Source organism: Hypanus sabinus, chromosome 29, assembly GCF_030144855.1.
Source record: "Hypanus sabinus isolate sHypSab1 chromosome 29, sHypSab1.hap1, whole genome shotgun sequence".
Classification (NCBI taxonomy): domain Eukaryota; kingdom Metazoa; phylum Chordata; class Chondrichthyes; order Myliobatiformes; family Dasyatidae; genus Hypanus; species Hypanus sabinus.
This window is the reverse complement of record NC_082734.1, coordinates 34,406,649-34,420,040: the sequence shown is the minus strand read 5'-3', so window position 1 is coordinate 34,420,040 and position 13,392 is coordinate 34,406,649. Positions and strand designations below refer to the sequence as shown.

At 45.5% G+C, this 13,392-nt stretch overlaps 1 protein-coding gene across 1 annotated transcript; it reads right to left on the bottom strand.

Moving 5' to 3' along the window:
• Nucleotides 1-27: 27 nt before the first annotated feature.
• LOC132383233 (pro-adrenomedullin-like) lies at nucleotides 28-12,814 on the bottom strand. The gene is made up of 4 exons (XM_059954141.1): nucleotides 12,661-12,814; nucleotides 5,643-5,739; nucleotides 4,879-5,040; nucleotides 28-2,061 (listed from the first exon to the last, which is right to left on the bottom strand). Exons 2-4 carry the CDS (start codon nucleotides 5,729-5,731, stop codon nucleotides 1,824-1,826), a joined length of 489 nt encoding a protein of 162 aa, XP_059810124.1. The 5' UTR covers nucleotides 5,732-5,739; nucleotides 12,661-12,814; the 3' UTR covers nucleotides 28-1,823.
• Nucleotides 12,815-13,392: the final 578 nt, after the last annotated feature.

Below are 13,392 nucleotides of genomic sequence, written 5' to 3'. Positions count from 1 at the left end.
ACTGACATAATTAACAAAACCAGCATCCCAGTATAAAGATTATACTTTATTAAATAGCAGATCTTAATCAGTGATATAAAAATGTACAGCACACTATCCACATAACACTTACATTAATTGTTTGCACATCATTGTACACAAAATGCAACTTTGTTTAAGTTATTCATTAATTTAAGTCTTCTCCTTGTTTCAAGTATTAAAGTGAAAGTATTTAGTGCATTGCTTAGAAATGTTGTTGATAATTTAAGAAAGAAATTCTTGTTTACTCATAAAACATTCAAGGGAGTCTCACAGCCTGAGCTAATTAATAACACTGTCCTTCTCCAAACCCCCTCTGACAGTCGCTCTGCTTCAATTACCAACCACTATGGGTGACTGGGTAGAAATATCTTGTGTTGCTTGTGGCATCTATCTCAGAAGTGAAACATTACAGAATGGACTCTCATTCTGATCTCTATCTCATCTGGAACCAACCCTAAACCCAGTTCTTCTTAGTGCACACCAGTGTTTTACTATTTACACACACACACACGCACGCATATATAAACTTACATACATGTGTGTGCATTACATATAATATATTAATATATAGATGCATTATACATACATGTACATATTTGTATATAATATACACACGGGTATATTACACAGCACACATAATGTAAATACAATATGTATAAAGGTGCATATATATTCCGATATACATCTTTATACACGCATGCACTTTCAAATATGGATGCACTGTACCAAGAACTGCATTTTCTCATCAGATTGTCTGCCCTCCTCGTGGAGAACAAGAACTAGCTGGTGAGGACGTCATTGCTGCTGATTCAGCCCGCGGTGCAGAAGTTCATCTCTCGCTACTCTTGTCATTGCTACTTGGGTCAGAGCTTCTCCACTAACCCAAGAACAACAAAATAAATCTCTCAGCTTGAATTTGGTGACATCTTTGTACAAAACCAAGCCATCAAAACCTTTCCATTCCTGACTTCTCTCTTGTATTTATACATTTAAACACAAGAGATTCTGCAGATGCTAGAAATCCAGAGTAACACACACACACACACACACACACACACACACACACACACACACACTCACACACATACTCACAAAATGTGTATTTACACACTTAGTATTTATACATTCTGTGTGCATTTATACACTTAGCAAGCAACTGCGATTTAATCAGAAGGGTCAATATCATGTTCTATCCAGTCATAAGCAACTTTGGCTTCGGTGTGGGTGTGACGGAAACTGGGGAGGAAGAAGGCAGAGAAGCTGAACAGAAACTAGAAAGAGCCTGACTGTGCTGGAGGGAGAGGATCGATAAGTTTATCCCCATTCACCAGTTAGCATCCTGCTTCAGGTGGCAACACCTGGGCTGATCATTCCAGTTCACCTTAATTCTGGTACTGAGGTGGACCCCAGGTGAGATGTCCCATTCCATAGACCTGACAAGCTCCAACAACTAAACAAAATATAGTTAATAAATATGAAGTAGATAGGACTGGAAAGCCGATAGAATTACAGAGAGCAGGTAACTTGCTTGGTTATGTATTTATTTGTCTCCATCTACTTCTCATTTGGAAAATCCTATAACAGTTATTAGACGGACTGCATTTTGGAATGTTCCTGCCGTTTGCCCACCCCGTCTCCCTTTGCTCTCATTCACTACACCAACAGAAAAGAGGGAGGAGTGTAGTGTGATGGTTGTTGTATCCTCTCAATGATATTTATTGGGGTTTTATCTCAGCCCATTCCTCGTCTCTCCCAGCTGTCCTCAGGCCCATGATGTAGTTGAATGTCACAGTGGGATGTCATTACTGAGCTACCCCGCTTGGATAGCCTGGAAGGAAGATGGATCTCCTCCGTCGCCTCTTGCCATAGCTGTGGGGATCCGCAGTGTTCTTGGGGGCAGTGCCATCCTTGCCCTTGTTTGCTGCCATCTGGTAGAGCCAGTTGGCCAGGTTGTGTGTCTGGCAGGTGGTGAGGGTACATCCCCAGGAGCCATGCCGCAGGCTGTGTCGGTGCCTCTTCACCCTGCTGTGTGGCACAGTGCTGGAATCAAAACAGTCAGCCTAATTACCAAGGCCATTCTGCCCAGTATACCATTGCCAGCCTATACTGTCAGATACCATCAAAGAGACATAAAGCACATCAGATCTTTGGCTCATTGAGACCATGGTGCTCACCCAGCTAGTCCCAATATCCTTTGGTCAGCCAATACCCCTCTGAACAGCCCCTAATCCCAATCTATGTACCTGTCCAAGAGCTTAAACTTGTGCCTAAAACAATTAGCAATGCAGGTCTCAAGCTCTGGAACTCCCTCCCTGTATCTCTCCACTCTGCTCACTCATAATTATCAAAAAAACAAACAAACTTTTCTCCTGATATCCCATTGGGCCAGGTTTAAGATTAATAAATCATCCACGGGCCATATGACAAATCGATTGCATGTTACCATTCCCCTGTGCAGGTCTGTCCCCAGCTCCCTAGAATTCTTACCCTTCCAGCTTTTGAAAGTTTCCCTTCAAGCAGAATCTCCTCCCACCACCCATTCAAGAAACACAACCCAGATCACAGCAGCTTGCAGTGTGAAGCTAAAATGCTCCTCATATCTTACTGCTTTAGAAAAGATTCTTAACTCTGTGTACTCTCCCTCCCCGCCAAACAATTCATTTCTCTTTCTCCATCTCCCTCGTTCCATCCCTTCACCTTGCGTCCCTCACTCTCCATTATTTCTCCTCTGCCATACCTTCCTGTCCCTTTATTTCTCCCTTCCCCTTCGATGTCTCTTTCTCCCTCTCTGTCTCTCTCAACCTCCACCTGACAAGAGTGGCAGAGAACCTAAAGGAAATGAGTCCCCCCCCCCCAGGGTAATAGTACAGAACTACCTGCTCCCACTGGAGCATTGGCAATGCCCAATGTCACTCTTCAGAAAGCCAGAACCTTCCTGTGATATGGGGGTCAGGTGTTACACAGTATTGTAAACCATATGGGGGTCAGGTGTTACACAGTATTGTAAACCATATGGGGGTCAGGTGTTACACAGTATTGTAAACCATATGGGGGTCAGGTGTTACACAGTATTGTAAACCATATGGGAGTCAGGTGTTACACAGTATTGTTATCCATATGGGAGTCAGGTGTTACACAGTATTGTAAACCATATGGGGAGTCAGGTGTTACACAGTATTGTAAACCATATGGTGGGGTCAGGTGTTACACAGTATTGTAAACCATATGGTGGGGTCAGGTGTTATACAGTACTGTAAACCATATGAGGGTCAGGTGTTACACAGTATTGTAAACCATATGGGGGGTCAGGTGTTATACAGTATTGTAAACCACATGGGGGTCAGGTGTTACACAGTATTGTTATCCATATGGTGGGGTCAGGTGTTATACTGTATTGTTATCCATATGGTGGGGTCAGGTGTTACACAGTATTGTAAACCATATGGTGGGGTCAGGTGTTACACAGTATTGTAAACCATATGGGGGTCAGGTGTTACACAGTATTATAAACCATATGGTGGGGTCAGATGTTACACAGTATTGTAAACCATATGAGGGTCAGGTGTTACACAGTATTGTAAACCATATGGTGGGGTCAGGTGTTACACAGTATTGTAAACCATAGGGGGGTCAGGTGTTACACAGTATTGTAAACCATATGGTGGGGTCAGGTGTTACACAGTATTGTGAACCATATGGGGGTCAGGTGTTACACAGTATTGTAAACCATATGGTGGGGTCAGGTGTTACACAGTATTGTAAACCATATGGGGGGTCAGGTGTTATACAGTATTGTAAACCATATGAGGGTCAGGTGTTACAGTATTGTAAACCATATGGGGGGGTCAGGTGTTACACAGTATTGTAAACCATATGGTGTGGTCAGGTGTTACAGTATTGTAAACCATATGGGGAGTCAGGTGTTACACAGTATTGTAAACCATATGGGGGGTCAGGTGTTACAGTATTGTAAACCATATAGGGGGTCAGGTGTTACACAGTACTGTAAACCATATGGGAGTCAGGTGTTACACAGTATTGTAAACCATATGGTGGGGTCAGGTGTTACACAGTATTGTAAACCATATGGTGGGGTCAGGTGTTATACAGTACTGTAAACCATATGAGGGTCAGGTGTTACACAGTATTGTAAACCATATGGGGGGTCAGGTGTTATACAGTACTGTAAACCATATGAGGGTCAGGTGTTACAGTATTGTAAACCATATGGGGGGTCAGGTGTTACACAGTACTGTAAGCCATATGAGGGTCAGGTGTTACACAGTATTGTAAACCATATGGGAGTCAGGTGTTACACAGTATTGTAAACCATATGAGGGGTCAGGTGTTATACAGTATTGTAAACCATATGGTGGGGTCAGGTGTTACACAGTATTGTAAACCATATGGGGGGTCAGGTGTTACACAGTATTGTAAACCATAGGGGGGTCAGGTGTTATACAGTACTGTAAACCATATGAGGGTCAGGTGTTACAGTATTGTAAACCATATGGGGGGTCAGGTGTTACACAGTATTGTAAACCATAGGGGGGTCAGGTGTTACACAGTACTGTAAACCATAGGGGGGTCAGGTGTTACACAGTATTGTAAACCATAGGGGGGTCAGGTGTTACACAGTATTGTTATCCATAGGGGGGTCAGGTGTTACACAGTATTGTAAACCATATGGGGGGTCAGGTGTTACACAGTATTGTAAACCATATGGGGGGTCAGGTGTTACACAGTATTGTAAACCATATGGGGGGTCAGGTGTTACACAGTATTGTAAACCATATGGGGGGTCAGGTGTTACACAGTACTGTACGCCATCGAGCCGGGTCTGGAATTTTTCGATACCTGCTCTTCATGCTGCCGCCTAGCTTCATGAATGGGTGGTCACTGTCAGAGGAAGTGAGCGGTTTCAGAATGCTCTGGTCCTGTTGGTCCATCCCAGCCTCCTTAGCGTTTTCCAGCTGACGCAGGTACATGAGGAGATCAAAAGTTGACTGTCTCTGCTCACTGGGTTTAGAGGAGAGAGCTAATGTCAGACTCACATATACATTTACCCTGCAATGCAGAACATCTGACAGGGAAGAAGGGAGGATTCTTGTAGGTGTCACCTAGACTGATTTTGTAGCAGTTAGATTTTGCTCTTGATTGAATTATGTTGAATGAGTTACCATCCTTGACTTGGTTTGATCAGAACCCTTGTGTTGTTCCTCTAAACTGCTACTTGGAACGTTCCAGATTAGAAGTTCTTTCCAGAACTTTCCAGAGAACCACATCTATGGTTCTCTGATTCCTTACATGTGTCTATGTTGGTAACGTACACAAAATGCAGGAGGAACTCAACAGTTCAGGCAGCCTCTATGGAGAGGAAAAAACAGTCGGCATTAAGGTCAAGACCAATGCTAGCTGTTTATTGCTCCGTGTAGGCACTGTCTGACCTGCTGGGTTCCTCCAGCACTTAGTGTGTACACATGTGTTACTTTGGACTTCCAGCATCTTCAAAACCCCTTGTGTTTATAACCATGTCATATTTCTTCCCTCATGCTCCTCAGGCCCAACTTTAAATGCACGATGATTGCTGTTGTTGAGAAATCGAGGTGAATGAAGCTCACCTGTTTAATGACTCTCTCACTTGGCCTTCTTCAGAAGCCCCAATGTTGAAGCAGACGAGGGCAACTAAAGCAAATACCATCATCTTCATCTTCTGAGCTGGAAACACAGAATGTACAGGATTAATCTCAGCGCTGATAACAGGCGGGTGTGTTTCAAATAGGAGTCATATGGAGGAGTGAGTGTTCCTCATGTCCAGATCCCTGCTTGTTGAGTTTGACTGTAAATATCAGGGACTCATCTACCCTTTTACTCTGGTAGCAGCTCCCATGCAACAAGGTGGACGTGGGCAACTGGAAATGCAGTAAGTACCTGTGGAGTGGAGTGTAGTGTTGACCTGCTCAGTAGATTCGGTAGATGGCCTTCCACTGGGATGGCAAGGGCTCAGAGATTAAAACGTTTACATTATGGGAAAAGAGAGAGAGGTGATAAAGGGTATCAAAGGCAGGAAGAGCACATGAAGGGTATGTGAAAGGTCAAAGACCAGGAGAGCCATGGTTTGGTGCCTGCTGAGAGGGCAGTGTCTGAGGGAGGTGTAGATACAAGAGGAATGGAATCTGAAAAGCCATGAAGGAACTGAGAGACAGAAGTCTAGAATGGTGCTCACTGCCCATTCGGAGCTGTCCCATATTCAAATAGTCAGCTCATCCAGTCTCAAATTCACATTTCCAACATGCAAGTACTCCCTTCTGTCACTCCTCTTCCATTCCCTCCCTCTTATTCTCACCTCCCCTAAGCACTCACTTCATCTGCTTCTCTCAGTAGGTGAAACGACCACTTGTTGCATGTTGCTACTGTTCTCATAAGAGTATTGGAGTAGGGATAGGCCACTCGTCCCTTCAAGCCTATCCCACTGCTCAGTAGGATGGCTGACCTGGCCTAGGCCTCACTTCTTCTCTGCCAGTTTCCCAGTCTTTGATCAAACACAAAATGCTGGAGGAACTCAGCAGTTCAGGCAGCATCGATAGACAGGAACAAACAGTCAATGTTTCAGGATGAGACCCTTCCTCAGGTCCATTCTTTGATCTTTCAGAAAAGTATCTACTTGCTCTTTAAGTATCCTAGTGATCCAGACTTATTATCTGGGGTAGAATATTCTGGAGATTAACCACTCTCTGTGTCACAGAGCTTCTATGCATTTCAGTTTTAAATGACATCCCCTTAAATCTTGTAACTTCGTCCCTTCAAGATTCTCCCGCTAGTGGAAACAGCTCAACATCTACTTGGCCATGATCTCTTACAATCTCATGAGTTTCAATAAAACCTTCTTACATTTTTCAAAATTCCAAAGAATACTGATCGTATTTCATCACCCTCTTATAATGGGACAATCCTCCAACCCCACAAATTCACCTGGTTATATCTTGGGCTTTTCCCCAATGTCTTATCTTCATTTCTTAAATGAGTAGACAAAAACTGTACACAGTACTCCAGGTGTGGCTTCACCATTGCATAATTGTAACAGTACTTCCTTGTTTCTATATTCCAACCCTCTTATCGTAAAGATCAATATGTCACATGCTATTTTTACATTTCTCCATCATATAATTAGTCCTCCATTCCTCTCTCGTCCTTATCCTCTCTGTTTTAAAACAAACTTTACACTAATGCTCTTCTGCGGTTTTGAAGACAGAAATGTCAGAGGTGTTTTCATTGGACACATTAAGTGCTGTAACAAGACTCACAATTTCTAAAGGGGAATGAATTGAAATGAAAAGTAAGATTATGTATTTAACTCAGGCTGACCGTGCCATGAAAATGATTGATGAGGGTGTAGAGGGAACATTTCTCTTATTTCTGATGCAGCTTTGAATGGGAGAGTGAAGAAGGAGCTTTACTCTGTATCTTAACGGGGGGATGGAATCCAATCTGTGATACTGCTATATCACCAATAGCCTGTACTAGGTCCTACACTCATTGCCTGGCATCCGTGTACTGTGGCACTTGTCTCAATCCAGAACGGAGCCACATTTTGCCCTGTTAGCTTCATTAATCTCTCTCCAGTTCCTCTCTGTGCAATTCCTGTTTGTGCTTTAAAGGTCCCTCAGTGTCAGCATTTAACGCTGCGTCATGGTTTCATCTGTGCAAAAGCTTCCAGCTGGGACGTGATCCATCTGTCTAAAGATGCAGGGCACTGAATACCCTGAGCTGTGGAACGTGACGAGCATCGAGACACCTTGGGAACTTTAGACGTGTTCTTCAATCCAGCTGAAACCTGTTCCCATTGAGTCTGAAAAATAATAGCTAGGAGCAGGAGTCAGTCACCTGACCTGTCAAGCCTGTTCTGCCATTTAATAAGGTCAGCTCGTCCTAAGTGCCTTTTCCCCATGTCCAACAATTCCCCTGGCGTGCAAAAATCGATCTATCTAAAAGACAACCAGGATAAGCTAGTCCAATCAGACCTTCTGGCCATGAGGTTGGTGACTGGCTTTAAGTATTAGTTTACAGCTGGAATGGATAAAGCCTTTGTTTGCATCCATTATCCACAGAGACAAGATCTCACTTTTATGCCTTTATGCTCTGGGATGACAAGCTTTGTCAGATGATTTTCAATTTTCTGGTGGGTCTGGTATTTTTAAAGCATTGGATGTCATGCCCAGGCCTGGAACGGTTTCTGCTTTCTTTTGCTTTTGTACACAGTGTCAGCCCCAAGTGCTTCCAGATCAGACACAACGCATGTTGATCCAGCGTTAAGCTCCATTTTATGAAGTCCCATCAGATAGGGTACAGGACAGATTACACAGAGAGTAAAGTTCCCTCTACACTATACTCTAAAATCAGGAAGCGCTTAGGTTCGATATGGCACAGTAGCACAGCGGTTAGTACAATGGCTTTACAGGCATCAGTGATCACTGATCGGGGTTCAATTCCTGACACTGTCCGCAAGCTTTTACAATCTCCCCTTGACCGTGTGGGATTCGTCCAGGAGCTCTGGTTTCCTCCCACAGTCAAAGACGAATGGTTAGGGTTGGGAAGTTGTCAACCTGCAATAACACTTGCACGTTTTCCACACGCAACACACTCCTCAGACTGTTTTGCTTATTGACGCAAATGGTGCAAAAACCACATGTGGCAACTAAAACTAATCATTATCTCCATCGACAGGGTAAACGTCTCCTGACAATATCCAAAACACACTGTCTGGATAGGGACAGCATGGGCCAGACACACAGTAGAATTCCCTTTCTAATGACCCAGTGTAGTAGGCAGTGCGAGCTGATTGAGAATAAAGCTCTCACACTATTAGAAGCTGGAACCATTTAAAAAATTAGAACATTTTTATTTTGTGACTAGATGCTGGAGCTCTGATATCATCCTCAGACCCCATCAAACCCCTTGGACCACTCAGTCCCTCAGACCCCTCAGACACCTCAGTCCCCTCAGACCCCCTCAAACCCCTCAGTCCCCTCAGACCCCCTCAAACCCCTCAGTCCCTCAGACCCCTCATACCCCTCAGACCACTCAAACCCATCAAACCCCTCAGACCCCTCAGTCCCCTCAGACCCCTCAGACCCCACAGACCGCTCAGACCCCTCAGTCCCCTCAGACCCCTCAGACCCCACAGACCGCTCAGACCCCTCAGTCCCTCAGACCCCATAGACCCCCTCAAACCCCTCAGTCTCCTCAGACCCCCTCAAACCCCTCAGACCCTTCAGACCCCTCAGTCGCCTCAGACCCCTCAAACCCCTCAGACCGCTCAGACCCCTCAAAGCCCTCAGTCCCCTCAGACCCCCTCAAACCCCTCAGACCCCTCAGTCGCCTCAGACCCCTCAAACCCCTCAGACCGATCAGACCCCTCAAACCCCAGTCCCCTCAGACCCCCTCAAACCCCTCAGACAGCTCAGACCCCTCAAACCCCTCAGTCCCAGACCCCCTCAAACCCCTCAGACCCTTCAGACCCCTCAGTCGCCTGACCCCTTAAACCCCTCAGACCGCTCAGACCCCTCAAACCCTTCAGTCCCCTCAGACCCCCTCAAACCCCTCAGACCCCTCAAACCCCTCAGACTGCTCAGACCCCTCAAACCCCTCAGTCCCCTTAGACCCCCTCAAACCCTTCAGACCCCTCAAACCCCTCAGACCGCTCAGACCCCTCAAACCCCTCAGTCCCCTCAGACACCTCAGTCAGAAAGGGCTAGTTTTAATGCTGGTTAATGTTAGCAGGGGCTGAGGATCCTAAAAAGGGGTGAAAGAAAAAACAGAGGGATTAGCTTTATTTGTCACACAAACACATTGTTTGCATCAAAACAAATCCAACACAGCATGGTCACAACTCACTAACCCTAACCCGTACTTCTTTGGATCGAGTCTGCTGGCTTCTCGATGCAACTAGCCTAGTGCCCGGTGGATCTGCCAGTCCCCTCACCCCGTCTCACCGGGCACTGCTCCACAGACGCTGGAAACTCGGGCAGATTACTACTTACCCAGACCAGAAGTGTCCTCAATCAGTATGTTATGTAAAGTGTGCCAGTGTTTAACCATCCAGCTTCATCAGGACTGCATGTGGGCACATAAGTTAGAACTGTCAAAATCTCATCTTACCTTGTATCCCTAACCCTCTGCACCGTTTCCAAAGGGCTGTATTCCCAGCTAGCCATTACCAATGGTTACGCATGCCTTGGTGCGAGGCAACAACTACAACTAGCTCCTCTCCAGACATAAAGTCTGAGCCGGGAGTGGCATTCCCGTTTCTAACACCCGATAACTAACTAACAGGAATGAGTGAGTCTTCCTTACCGGAACCCATAGTCAAGGAGAGAACCAGCCCACACTGCTGCCTTCTGTTTCCTCCAAATTCAACCATTCCAATGTGGCCCGACAGTTTCCATTCCTAGTGGATTTGAACTCATCCAAACTGTGGCTGCTTGTGTCCATCCTGACACTGAATACCATTCCAGGCCTCGTTAGATCCCAGCTCCTGGTTAGGGGCAGCCAGATTTTAACCTCCATGAGCTCCTATTGGAGATCTCCTATGCTCCTACCCATGATCTCTGCACTCCTCGCTCTTTGACTAACCCCAAGTTACACTGCTCTACCTTGTCCTCAACTATTAAGACCCAAGTTCTACAATATCCTTCTCTCGACCTCTCTCTCCCTAAGGCATTCTTTACAAACTAAGTTATGAACCAAGCCCATGGCCACTCGCCTTCCCACTGTTTGGGTACATCATGTTCAATAATCTTTGGAAATACCTTGTAACTTGGTCACACTCTTAACAGTGCTTAGAGGAACTCAATAAATATACATTACTGTGACTCTCTCAACAGAGGCTGGGTTAGAACAAGGCACCAGAAATCATGCAGATGCTGGAAACACGTACAAAGTGCTAGAGGAACTCAGCACGCCAGGCAGCAAGGACGGTTGATGTTTCAGGTCCAGACCCCTCAACTAGACTTGTTGGCTCTCGCCCTGTCAGAGACCGTCTGATTGTTTTACCCATCTATCTCAACAATTGAAACCGATTTATATTCTAAATGCCACACAAAATCCTGGAGGGATTCAGCAGGTCAGGCATCATCCATAGAGAGGAATAAATGGTCGATATTTCCGTCCGTGACACTTCATCAGGACCGATAGAACAAAGCTTTGTAAATGTGACTCAGAACATGTCAGTGCTTCTAGGCATTAAGGAAGAGAATTATTGGGTTTAGGATTAGAAGTGAATGGAAGGAAATGCAGTTTTTCTGCCGATTGAAGACTGTGTGAACAAACGAAGGATTAGGTACATTCTTCCTCGAGGAATATCCTTGTCAGCAGTTCCCGGCTGTGGCTGCAGGTTTGTGTTGGCTGATGACTGATTTATTTGCATTTATCGACTCCCCGAGTATTACTCATCAACCGAATGGGGGATTGGCAGTCACAAACACAAGGAAGGTTTGGAGAGCTGCCAAGCTAAAGGCAGCTGCTGTTTTGCCTCTGCACACCAGGACCTGGAGGCATGGCTGTGCGGAGGAAGTATGTTGGACATTGACCTCAGTACCACAGCACTAGGGTCCGACAAAAGACCAGAGGCTTTTATTGTGATTGTTTCAGGACAGGATCAAGTCAAGCCTGCGAGGTGCCCCATGATTGAGAAATCCAGTCGTCCACTTATTTATTTAGAGATACCACACATAATAGGCCCTTTCCGGCCCTTTGAGCTGCACTGCCCAGCAACCCCCAATTTAGCCCCAATCTAATATTGGGGCTCCTACTAATTAGTACTTTGGACTTTGGGAGGAAACAGGAGCACCCGGAGAAAACCCATGCACTTCAGGGGAGGACGTAGGGACTCCTTACAGGGATTGAGCTTCAAACTCCGACGCCCTGACCTGTAATAGCATCGTGCCAGCCCCTACACTACCGCGGCACCATAGACTGTGAAGGTCAATGCGAACTGCCCCCGTTGGAGTGGCCAAATGTGCTCGCGTAAACTGCACCCTGGTTGCCTGCTTCGTCAGCTTGGGTCAGATTCGAGGTTATTTATTGTTAATCTTCGGCACACAAGAGAAAGAGAAAACGAAATGAGCGTTACTCCGGATCTGATTCAGCACAAAAAAACACAGGTATGCTGCTGTTGAATAACTTAACTAGGAGGTGTCCATTTGGGTTTGGGATTGGATGTAAGGTCTCGGCAGGTGTGTCACAGGGATGGGAGTAAACAAGTTTCTACAATCTCCTGTTTCTTTTTGTTATCTGCTGTCACATCCATCCCTAAAGCACTCAACCATCAGGAACCAGGAAAATAGGCTTCTGTCGCCAGGCAAAAAGCCAGCTTGCACTTGTGTCCACTCACACAGTCAAAGAGCCAATTAGCTGAAGTGTTATCACCCTGCTCTAGAGAGACCATTTCCTAGAAACGTTTATGAACTCCAGGGAAGTGGAGAGGAACACACCAGCAAAAATCAAAACCGCATCCCACCTTAATTTCTGGATCATCAACCATCACTACAATGACTCTGGCAGCGGAATGTCAACAAAGCATCTCAGAAACACAGGCATTAATGAAACAGATCAGATAGGAGATAAGCACAAGCCACCTACCCAGTGTGACCTGGTGAACTGCAACTTCAGAGCTTCAGTGCACTAATTCTCTCTCTGATGATTGGTTTCCCAATATCCAATCCAAGCACTTGCCAAGGACCAGTGGGCTTCACTGACTCTGCTGCTGTGTACCGGCGTTTAAAAGCTTTATGTCTTTGAAAGAGGCGTGGACTGCCTCCCACATACGTAATCTCACTAGCTCTTCCTCTTGCCAAGAATTTAAATACATCCTGTTCTTGGTAGGGGGGGGGGGGGGGGTCTATTTTAAGACTACCGGTTATTAAAGCAAGCAAAGCAGTTTCTTGTTGTGTTACTACCTCAGCTAAAGATCTTTCACCTTCCCCAGAGACTCATTAACTGAAGAATTATTATTTATTTAACACGTTTCACCTTAGCCTAAATCATACTCTGGCCAGTAACCTTACGGCCAGCATTGTAAGCCTGGCAGTCGTTTCGAGCACAGCAAGCTCCCACAATCTGCAGAGCTGAGACATTTGCCGGGGTGCAGGGCTTTAGAAATATGCCTGCAGGGGCATTAAGCCCAAGAGGTGGCAAATGTCTCCTTGGAAAGGTGTCAACTCAGACAGTGTGGGACTCCCTCAGTACAGCACCGGAGTATTCAAGATCAAGTTTATTCTTACCGACGTAAGTTGTGAGATCTATTGCATTGTGGCAACAGCAAGACCCGAAGACATAGAAGCAGAATTAGGTCATTCGGCCTATCAAGTCTGT